Source organism: Thunnus maccoyii, chromosome 1 (assembly GCF_910596095.1).
Source record: "Thunnus maccoyii chromosome 1, fThuMac1.1, whole genome shotgun sequence".
NCBI lineage: Eukaryota > Metazoa > Chordata > Actinopteri > Scombriformes > Scombridae > Thunnus > Thunnus maccoyii.
The window spans coordinates 33,300,710-33,311,109 of NC_056533.1; the positions used below are offsets into that span (position 1 = coordinate 33,300,710).

At 36.9% G+C, this 10,400-nt stretch overlaps 2 protein-coding genes and 1 long non-coding RNA gene across 3 annotated transcripts; 2 read left to right on the forward strand and 1 right to left on the reverse strand.

Annotated features, from left to right (window-relative positions):
• The first annotated feature begins 649 nt into the window (after nt 1-649).
• On the forward strand, nt 650-4,216 carry LOC121898588 (guanylyl cyclase-activating protein 2-like). The gene is made up of 4 exons (XM_042413801.1): nt 650-919; nt 1,016-1,165; nt 2,799-2,907; nt 3,024-4,216. The coding sequence occupies exons 1-4, from the start codon at nt 722-724 to the stop codon at nt 3,149-3,151; spliced, it is 585 nt and encodes a 194-aa protein (XP_042269735.1). The 5' UTR covers nt 650-721; the 3' UTR covers nt 3,152-4,216.
• Nucleotides 2,968-7,450, reverse strand: LOC121898595. The gene is made up of 3 exons (XR_006096519.1): nt 7,407-7,450; nt 6,084-6,200; nt 2,968-3,107 (listed from the first exon to the last, which is right to left on the reverse strand). It is a non-coding gene; the product is annotated as an uncharacterized LOC121898595 (long non-coding RNA).
• Nucleotides 7,451-8,456: 1,006 nt separating this feature from the next.
• Nucleotides 8,457-9,713, forward strand: LOC121896912 (guanylyl cyclase-activating protein 2-like). The gene is made up of 4 exons (XM_042410992.1): nt 8,457-8,657; nt 8,806-8,955; nt 9,360-9,465; nt 9,571-9,713. Exons 1-4 carry the CDS (start codon nt 8,457-8,459, stop codon nt 9,711-9,713), a joined length of 600 nt encoding a protein of 199 aa, XP_042266926.1.
• Nucleotides 9,714-10,400: the final 687 nt, after the last annotated feature.

Sequence of the window (10,400 nt, forward strand, 5' to 3'; positions counted from 1 at the left end):
AATTGCTGAAAGTATGGAAACCTGATCACTGTAATCTCAAAAATGTTAAAGAGCATTTGTTAAATACAGCAATGCGCCAGCAATGAGCCTGACCACACCTCATTTTAAGACCAACACGCCCATGAGTGCTCAGATGGGCATTCAGATGGGCATCCAGATGAGCGCTCAGATGGGCATTCAGATGGGCGCAAGTGCATCTGCTATTTAAACAACATGGGCACTGGACGGGAAAATGACAACTGCATCAGTCTAAAACTAGCAAGGACACTCGCATTGTGCTTGGCGCCACTTTGCACCGGGTGTAAGATAGGGCCCATAGTCTTACGTATGTATCGTCTTTCATAACTTCATAATTCACCACTATAGTGCTTTTTTATCATCAGTGTCAATATGCTGTATGCCACACTATTGGAATCCACCTACATTTACAGTTAGTATGTTGGAATCATGTCTCCTTCTCCCACCTATGAGTCTGGCCTAGACCTACATATAGCTGCAAATCTAATTAACTCAGAGAGAGGAAACCCCACTAACGTAATACCATAGTAATCCTGAGGCCGCACTAATCACCTGTCTCATACGTAAACTGCAGCTCTGGAATTCCACAGAGTTATAAAACACACCTAAGATCTTGAGATGCCTATTTCAAGTCTGGCCACTCCATCGTGGACCATACACCCAAAGGCTGCAGGACTATGAACTGCTAAATTAAAAGCCAGCCATGGGACAGGCACAGCAAACAGAGAACACGGAGGAGATTGATATCAAAGCGCTTCAGGATATGTATAAGAAATTTGTCATTGAGTGCCCGAGTGGACTACTTTTTCTGCATGAGTTCAAGCGCTTCTTTGGTGTAGACCCAACAGGCGAAGCATCTGATTATGCAGAAAACATGTTTCGAGCTTTCGACAAAAATGGGGTGAGAGAATTGAAGTTGTTACAGTCTTGGATATTGTGTGTCTTTACGAAAATGTGAAAATGTGACCTAATTGTTCTCATTCAACCTACCTTTCAGGACAATACAATTGATTTCCTTGAGTTTGTGGCAGCATTGAATCTTGTTTTTCGGGGAGACCTGGAACATAAACTGCGCTGGTCGTTCAAGGTGTACGACAAAGACAATAATGGCTATGTGGACAAGGATGAGCTACGGTCAATAATTGATGTAAGTCTGTGATCTATATGTCAATTGCAAAGAAATGTCTTGTGTGTATTGGATGCAACTAAAATATTGCACTTGACAAGGGAAATTTCTTAAGTTCCCCGTTCATAGAACAACATATTTTCAGGTCCAAACATAAGCCTCAAGTGACAGCAGCGAAATGTGTCTTTATGATAACAACGTCATGTCCTTCCTTTGTCTCGCTCCTATATTTCCTGTCACTTTCTAAAATGCAAATAAAATAATCCTTACAAATCCAACAAACAAAGGTGGAGAGTTTACAGTAGCCGAGTAAATTGTTGAGTTTCGGTGAAAAATAAAAATGGGCCTTTCTCACAGCAAACATTTGTATGTGTCATACTAGGAAAAACACTGCTATTACTAATAACAGAACATAACAATGGCTCTGTTCTTGTCAAGAGTCTCAGTAAGCCGTGACAGTGTGAAAGTGAGTCAGCACAAATGCTTTAACCCTGAAACCAAGGGTTAGGATTAAATGGAATTCATCCATCATTAATTTTATTATTGACACCTGTGCTCTTTTCTGAAAAATCCGATAGGTCTGATATGAATCTAGTTTAATCAAATCAAACTGATGCAGTTGTTATTCAGTCTTGAATAAATGCATCCTAATCTTACAGTGTTTTATTCACACCCTTATAAACCACATATATTTTTTGAGTTCTCAGGCTAAAGACCATCTATGAAAAATAATTCTCTACAAGGATGAAATGTCCATAAAAGCTGTGGGCTAGTCTGTGATCCTCAATGCGTCCAACGATAAGTACAACCAAAGAATTAAAGACAACTTCGGTTTCAATGGACGGCGATTATACAGAATTTATTCACTGGTTGCTACATCAATGAAAGCTAGTTACAGTACAGGTGTGACAGCAAATATGAAACGTGTGTATTATGGTAGAGTATGGTATTTATTTAAACCATGATATCTCAGATTCAAGTCGAACCAAAATTATCTGACTGAGATAAAAGCGATGTATTCAAACATGGGCCTCAGGAAAGAATGAGCTGTATTCATTTTCCCAGTACCCATTCATTTTAGTGTATGTTGATTATTGGCACAATAAAACAAGTATATTCCAGGTTCATATTTGAAATGGATAAATCCATATATGAGACACAGATATTAATCCAAAGTGATCATAATAAAGGAAAAATGTTCTGTTGTCCATTTAATTATTAAATGTATCACCACTGAATCTAACAGTTTGTATGTATTATTTGAAGAGGTGGTTGATACAGTATGCAGTATGCAAGATCTTTTTATTTTATTTTATTTTTTTGTTTGATGGACATGTATTTATTTTTGACTTGAATAACTACAAAGACGCTGGACTCCTGAGTTTAATGTTTTGAAACCAAATGTCAAATGATGTATCACAGAAGTTTATTATCATTTTCATTTATTATCATTTTCATTTTTGTGAACGTTGTTTTGTTGTTGTCTTTGTTTTGCAACTGTTTTTGCATGTGGTGCTTGTATCTATTGTATCTATCCCTGTGTGTGTGTGTGTGTGTTACATGTGTATGTAAGTGTAATTAAAAAGAAGGGGTGATATGACATAACTGGATTATTAATATTAAATACAACTTTTCTTCCTTTGTCTCCATTTAGAGCATATATCGGATAAAGAAAGGCTCGAAGACAGATATGAGTGATTCAGAGCTTACAGTAGATGAGGCTGTGGAGCGATTATTGCAGGCTGTTGATAGTGATGGAGATGGTAAGTGTTTAGTCACATGTCACATTTACAATGCACTGAAACAGTAGACAGAAGGAATAATACGTTAATGCTGCAGAGAATATTAATCCTACTTTGACTTTTTTTTCGTTCCACAGGTCAGATTAGCATGGAGGAGTTCCTCAGAGGGGCTCAGCAGGACCCCTGGGTGCTCAGCATGTTGAAGTTGGACATGAATCCTGCTGCATGGGTGATAGAGCAGAGGAGAAGAAGTGCACACTTCTGAAATGAAAGCACTGTAGGCCTTTCACATGTGAACAAAGGAAGAACAATCACAGATAAAATACACCCTTTAAAGTGTACATTTTACAGCTAAAATGAGGATTCATTCTGAACAACAAGTCAACACGCATTGCTGTATTCAGAAACTGTGAAAATTTTTGTTTAATCAAAAGTGGCTGTCATTTGGCTTTTAGCAAAGGCACAATACCGTAGCACTTTGAATTTAAATTTCTAGAGTGCTTTTCTGGGTTCTTAAAGATATGATTCATAAGTTAAATTGATCATAGAAAAACAACACATTGAAAGCAGCATATATCATTATATATAACATATAAAAAACATATAGCATAGAAAACAAGACACTTAAAACATACATCATTAATCACAAATTAAAAGCAGCTCTGAAAAGGTGAGTTTTGATCGGTGATTTGAACATGGACAGATTGGTGCAGTCTCGGGTGTGTTTAGGGAGAGAGATCCAGAGGGAGGGGGCAGCTATGGATAAGGCTCTGGAGGGACTATGGAGGGCTTTATGAGTGAGGACTTTGAATTGGATCAGTTGTAGGACAGGGAGCCATCGGTGGTTCGCGTGGACAGGGGTGATGTGGTCACAGGAGCGGGAGCGGGTTAGCAGCCGAGCAGCAGAGTTCTGGATGTACTGGAGTTTATTTAGTACTTTGGATGATGTGCCATAAAGAATTGCAGTAGTCAATTCTGGATGTGATGAAGGTATGGATCAAAGTTTCGGGAGCAGAGAAGGAGCTCTAACAAACAATATAAATGCACAGAAAAACAAGTGCATATACAGTATTTTGCTTGTTAATTCAAGTAAAAGCCTTCTTGTTATTAAGTGCTAATATGTAAGTGAATTATTATAATGTCACTTTCTCTGTTATTTTGCTTTTTTTACTGTTTAAAATTGTTCTTTGTTTGCTTTATTTTTATGTAAATAATAACATTACTCTGAGACAATCGTATCCTTATAACGCATACAGAACAGACAGAAGTAAAGCCTATAATGTGATGTAATATTGTTTTACCTGATCACATTACTGTTATCAAAGGAAGTTTCAACACCATTGAATTCATGTTCAATAAAAAAACATCACTCATTGTTTTGCACAGCTTCCCAGCTGTACGTGTGTTCTCTGACATTGACCTAAAATGAACCTTTTTATTAGAGGTGTTCCACATCATGTTCCCATTGAACCACGTGAGGTAGAGAGACTATCTTCTACTTTATCACAATTAACTTGTTGTCAGTCAGTAACATAATCCCCATCAGTCACACCCATAAACCCTTCAGATTTACAGAGTTAATCTCTGCACAGTTACCTGAGCATTACTACAGTACAGTCATACTGTGGAGTCCTTAGCCAGGCTCTCTGACTCCATCTAAAGGCAAACTTACCGTCAAGTCATACTTGAGTCAGCATTTAAATATCCCTTCAAGACATGTATTAAGATATATATGAATACTCTGCTTAGGAGAACAATGTGTGTCTTATATGGTTTTAGCACACAAAAAAAGTATAATAACCATTTTAATATCCTTAAAATGGCTTCTACTCCTTCTCCCTCATTAAAAATTGAGAATCTGTGAATATGGACATTTAATTCATTTCAAAAGTCTAACTGCTGAACACAAAATTTCTCCTACTTCATTGAAAAGTTCATTCTTAGTGTATGTGCAGTGGAGGCTTCAAGTTGCCACATCACACTTGTATAAGTTGAATACTGGACCACGGTTGGCTTCCAAACTAGTTGTGATGTCACAAATACCCCTAAAAATATGATTTCCTATGAGGACAGAGAAACTCTCCACTTTCAGCAGAGTAATGTGGGAACAGCCTTCAAGTGTCAAACTCTGCACATACAGTACAACATTCTGCACAGTGAAGCTCAGACAAAGGAACAAGAAGAACTAAACATAAATAGATCCAAATATACATGGAGCCAAGGTATTACATAGATTTACTGAAAATAGACTAATTCATTATGAATTGGGTTGCAGAGTGATTATATTCTGAGCTAGAAAGAAAAAAAGAAACAAGTTAAGGTTACATACTTAATAAAACATACCATTGTGATACCAAAGACCTGACCTATGCAGGCTTAGTGAACATCTGATCAAATTTGAAGAAAGTTGTTAAAATATTTATCCAGGGATGAAGGTGAATTAAATCAATATCCATTAGACTACTGACCTGACATCTTAAACAGCTTTGGAATAATTTACCTATTTGGATCTATGTTTTACTGTTTGTGCATCCACATACAGGAAAAAGATGATATATTCCTTGTAGTCACTCTAATGAGTTATCGCTTTACAAAGTAATAGTTTAAAGTGCACTATTAACCCTAGGTCACTAAAGGGATACTTTAAAGTGGACTATCGACCCCAGGTCACTAAAGGTTCAAGATGGGATGATGCATGTGGATTATGGCTTTAAAGTCAGCTTGCTGAAGCCCTTCAGTTAAAAATAAGCCTCTTGGCTGAGGTCAGGCATCACATGAATCAGTTATTACCCTCGACACAGTTCTTAACATCTGAGCTGATGAAGACACCTTCAGCAGCAGCCATGAAGTGGACACTGAACTATTCATTACAGGCGGTGCAGGCAGCCTCATGTTTATTTATTTACTGAAGGATCTTTATGTACTTATTTATCATAAAAATAAAAAGTTTGAGTTTTTTCTATCACTGAAGAGGTGGAGTCAAGTCAGTCTATATGTGTATGTTACATGCGTATGTAAGTATAATAAAAGAAAGTGGGCTTATATGACACCATTTACTGGATTATTAATATGAAATACAATGTTTCTTCCATTGTCTCCATTCAGAGCCACACATTTACAATGTACTGAAATCATTTTGAGTGCCACAGTAGACAGAAGGAATAATGTGTTACTGCTGCAGAGAATATTAATCTTACCTTGACTATTTTTGTTCCACAGGTCATATTAGCATGGAGGAGTTCCTTAGAGGGGCTCAGCAGGACCCCTGGGTGCTCAGCATGTTGAATTTGGACATGAATCCTGCTGCATGTGTGCTGGAGCAGAAGAGAAGAAGTGCACACTTCTGAAGTGAAAGCACTGTAGGCCTTTCACATGTGAACAAAGTAATAACAATCATGGCTAAAATATACCCTTTTAAGTGTACATTTTACAGCTAAAATCAGGATTCATTTTGGATACTTTGTCAACATGCATTGCTATATTCAGAGACTGTGAAAAATTTTGTTTAATCAAAAGTGGCCATCATTTGGCTTTTAGCAAAGGCACAATATCGTAGCACTTTAAATCTCAGCAAGAACTCTAACAAACAGTATTAATGCACAGAAAATATATGATTATTATAACTTCTTTTTATATGGGGTTTAATTATATTCTCTTTAGAGCGGTTATTTTAAATTTTTATCTATTGTTATTTGAAACAAGTGCATATACAGTATATTGCCTGTTAACTCAAGTCAAAGCCTTCTTGATATTAAGTGTCAATTTGTAAGTGAATGGTTATGTCTTCTTTTCTATTGTTTTGCTTTTCTTTTTTTTTACTATTTTAAATTTTTATTTGTTTGCTTTGTTTTTATGTAAATAATAGCATTACTCTGACACTATTGTAACCTTTTGACGCATACTGAACAGAGAGAAATAAAGCGCAAAATGTGATGTAATATTGTTTTACCTGATTACATTACTGTTATCAAAGGAAGTTTCATTTCAACACCAGTAAATTCAGATTCAATAAAAAAGCATGAGTCATTGTTTTGCACAGCTTCCCAGCTGCACACGTGTTCTAATATCTTTTTCTTCTACTGACATAGACCTAAAATGCACTTCTTTGTTATTATTAAGTGTTCTGCATCATGTTCCCATAGAACCACGTGAGGTAGAGAGACTATCTTCTACTGTATCACAATTAACTTGTTGTCAGTTAGTAACACAATCCCCATCAGTCACACCCATAAACCCTTCAGATTTACAGAGTTAATCTCTGCACAGTTACCTGAGCATTACTACAGTACAGTCATACTGTGGAGTCCTTAGCAAGGCTCACTGACTCCATCTAAAGGCAAACTTACCGTCAAGTCATACTTGAGTCAGCATTTAAATATCCCTTCAAGACATGTATTAAGATATATATGGATACTCTGCTTGGGAGAACAATGTGTGTCTTATATGGTTTTAGCACACAAAAAAGTATAATAACCACTCTAAAATCCTTAAAATGCCTTCTACTCTCTAATGTCTCCTACCTCATTGAAAAGTTCATTCTTAGTGTATGTGTAGTAGAGGCTTCAAGTTTCCACATCACACTTGTATAAGTTGAATTCTGGACCACGACTGGCTTCCAAACTAGTTATGATGTCACAAATACTGCTCATAGGCCCACCCCTAAAAATGTGATTTTCTATGAGGACAGAGAAACTTTCCACTTTCAGCAGAGTAATGTTGAAACAGCCTTCAAGTGTCAAAATCTGCACATACAGTACAACATCCTGCACATTGCAGCTCAGACATAGGAACAAGAAGAAAAACATTTTTGAGTGGAGGGGGAATGTAGACTTTTGTGTGATCTGAACACAAATATCTCCAAATATACACAGAGCCAAGATATTACATAGAATTACTGAAATTTCATTATGAATTGAGTTGCATTAAGTAATTATATTCTGAGCTAGAAAGAAAGAAAGTTAATGTTAAGCACTTAATAAAACATACCATTGCAATACCCAAGACCTGACCTTTAAAGGCTTAGTGAACATCTGATAAAATTTGAAGAAAGATGTTAAAATATTTATTCAGGGATGAAGGTGAATGAAATCAATATCCATTAGACTAGTGACCCGACATCTTTAACAGCTTTAACGAAAAATACGTCATAATCGCTGTAATCACTCTAATGACATCTCTTTACAAAGTAATAGTTTAAAGTGTATTATTGACCCAAGGTCACTAAAGTAATAGTTAAAGGGAGACTATTGACCCTAGGTCACTAAAGGTTCAAGATGGGATGAAGCATGTGGATTATGGTTTTAAAGTCAGCTTGCTGAGACCTTCAGCTAAAAATAAGCCTCTTGGCTGAGGTCAGGCATCACATGAATCAGTTATTACACTTTCTGGACACCTGAGCTACTGACGACACCTTCAGTGGCAGCCATGAAGTGGACACTGAACTATTCATTACGAGCAGTGCAGGCAGCCTCATGTATATTTATTTACTGAAGTATCTTTATTTCTTTATTTATCATAAAAAGAAGAAGTTTAAGTTTTCTATCTTTGCAGAGGCGGAATTTAGATTCAGCATGGGTCAAGCACAGCACAGTCAGACACAGGAAGAAGAACTGGAGTTAAACAGCATCCAGGACCTCTACAAGTCATTCATCATGGAGTGCCCAAGTGGGTCTTTGTACCTGCATGAGTTCAAGAGGATGTTCGGAGTGCAGAATGGTACACCTGAAGCACAGTACATGGACATCATCTTCCGAGCATTTGACATGAATCACGTGAGTCTTTAAGTAAAATGTTTCAGTCTTCATTCAGTGAAATATAAGCAACACTAATTTGATAGCTGATTTTGTGTTCTTGAAGATATTTAGAAACATCTGTCTTCACATGCATAGGTCTTAGTCATGATGTCTTACCTTATTTCAGGACAACACAATGGATTTTATGGAGTATGTGGCTGCGCTGCATCTTGTTCTGCGAGGAAAACTTGAGGATAAACTGCGGTGGTCTTTCAAGGTGTTTGACAATGACAACAACGGCCGGCTAGACAGAGAAGAACTAAGGAAGATTGTAAAGGTACAAAGTCTTGACTTCATAAAATCTCCCAGCCCTCTGTAATTAAAACAAATGTTTGCCTTGAGAATCTACTTTTTTATTATCTTGTCTATCCAACTGAAATAATAAATCTATAGAGAAAATCATAATGACAAATATAACACAAGGTTGCTAAAGGGAGCCACTAAACTACCAGTATGGACCACGTCTTATATAATCTGGACACAGTGGCCATCTGCTTCCAGTTCCCTGATGACCTTCAGCTCCACTCAATCAGTAACCTGCATCACTGAAAAACAACACAACAAATGCAAGCCCTCACAAAGGCCCTGGAGATGCCACATACTAAAAACCACACAATTTGTCAACAGCATTATTATCAGAACAAGATGAGAAACAGTCTAATTGCTGGATTTGTCCTTCAGATAATCTACAAGATAAAGAAAGGTTCTGAAGAAAATGGCATAGGGAACCTCACTTCTGAGCAGGTGTGTGATCGTATCTTTCAAGAGGTCGATGTGAACAGTGATGGTGAGTTGCCTGCATACTCAAAATGAACTTGTCTCAAACACACAGATTTCCTTGAGATCATTGATAACTCAACTGAAATCCATAACTTTTCTGTTTGGGCTGCAGGTCAGATTACCCTGGAAGAGTTTATTGAGGGGGTTCAAAGAAACGCCTGGTTGGAAAACTTCCTGCGTCTTGATGTCAATCCAAGTGGATGGGTCCATAAATACTTGTGTGACAGGAAACTCATGGTCCCCAAAGATTCCTGAAGGAGGTCAATATATTCAGACCCACTTGCCAAATGGAAAGGAACTTCAATTCCTTCAATACTTATGGGGAAAAACATAAATCCTCCCACCAGCAGTTTTTGAGGAGTCTCCTCTTGCCTTGGAATGTTTTCATTTCAGTACCATGTAAAGCCTGCGTAATGGTGACTATAAGTTATTTTGTTTAAACCCTCTTGTAATACTGTAAATAGGCACACATAGAATTCTAATAACATGACCAAATCTTTTTTTAAATAATATTTATTAGAAAGTAGACATTACATTAAGAGAATATCACTTCATTTGTGGCCTCATATTGCTTTGAAATACATGTTGATATTGTTCTCAACCTTTTAAAATATATTTTAAATAAACGTGCAATGGTGCTGGATTTCTGTCTTATTTAATGGAATATGGTATTTTCCTGAGGCTAATATTCGATTAGTGTGTCTCACATGGAAGCAAGATGAAAAAAAAGCTGAACAAGTGTCATCAACATACAGTATTCATATGTACTAAACTTAATAATCAGACTATTTGCAATGTACACACCTTGTTAGAGGAGATATGAAACACAAGGAGAGACAGTGGCTGATGACATGTGACAAAGATTCCTGACCATATCAAACTAGGAACATCAATATGTGTCTGTCTAAACAAGTGCTTTTAGCAGAAAGGCTGTTGTAACAC

Coding starts and splice junctions, on each gene's coding strand:
- LOC121896912 (XM_042410992.1), top strand. CDS start 8,457: ATGGGTCAAGCACAGCACAGTCAGACACAGGAAGAAGAACTGGAGTTA. Junction 8,658..8,805: donor GAGCATTTGACATGAATCAC/GTGAGTCTTTAA, acceptor ACCTTATTTCAG/GACAACACAATGGATTTTAT. Junction 8,956..9,359: donor AACTAAGGAAGATTGTAAAG/GTACAAAGTCTT, acceptor TTTGTCCTTCAG/ATAATCTACAAGATAAAGAA.
- LOC121898588 (XM_042413801.1), top strand. CDS start 722: ATGGGACAGGCACAGCAAACAGAGAACACGGAGGAGATTGATATCAAA. Junction 920..1,015: donor GAGCTTTCGACAAAAATGGG/GTGAGAGAATTG, acceptor CCTACCTTTCAG/GACAATACAATTGATTTCCT. Junction 1,166..2,798: donor AGCTACGGTCAATAATTGAT/GTAAGTCTGTGA, acceptor GTCTCCATTTAG/AGCATATATCGGATAAAGAA.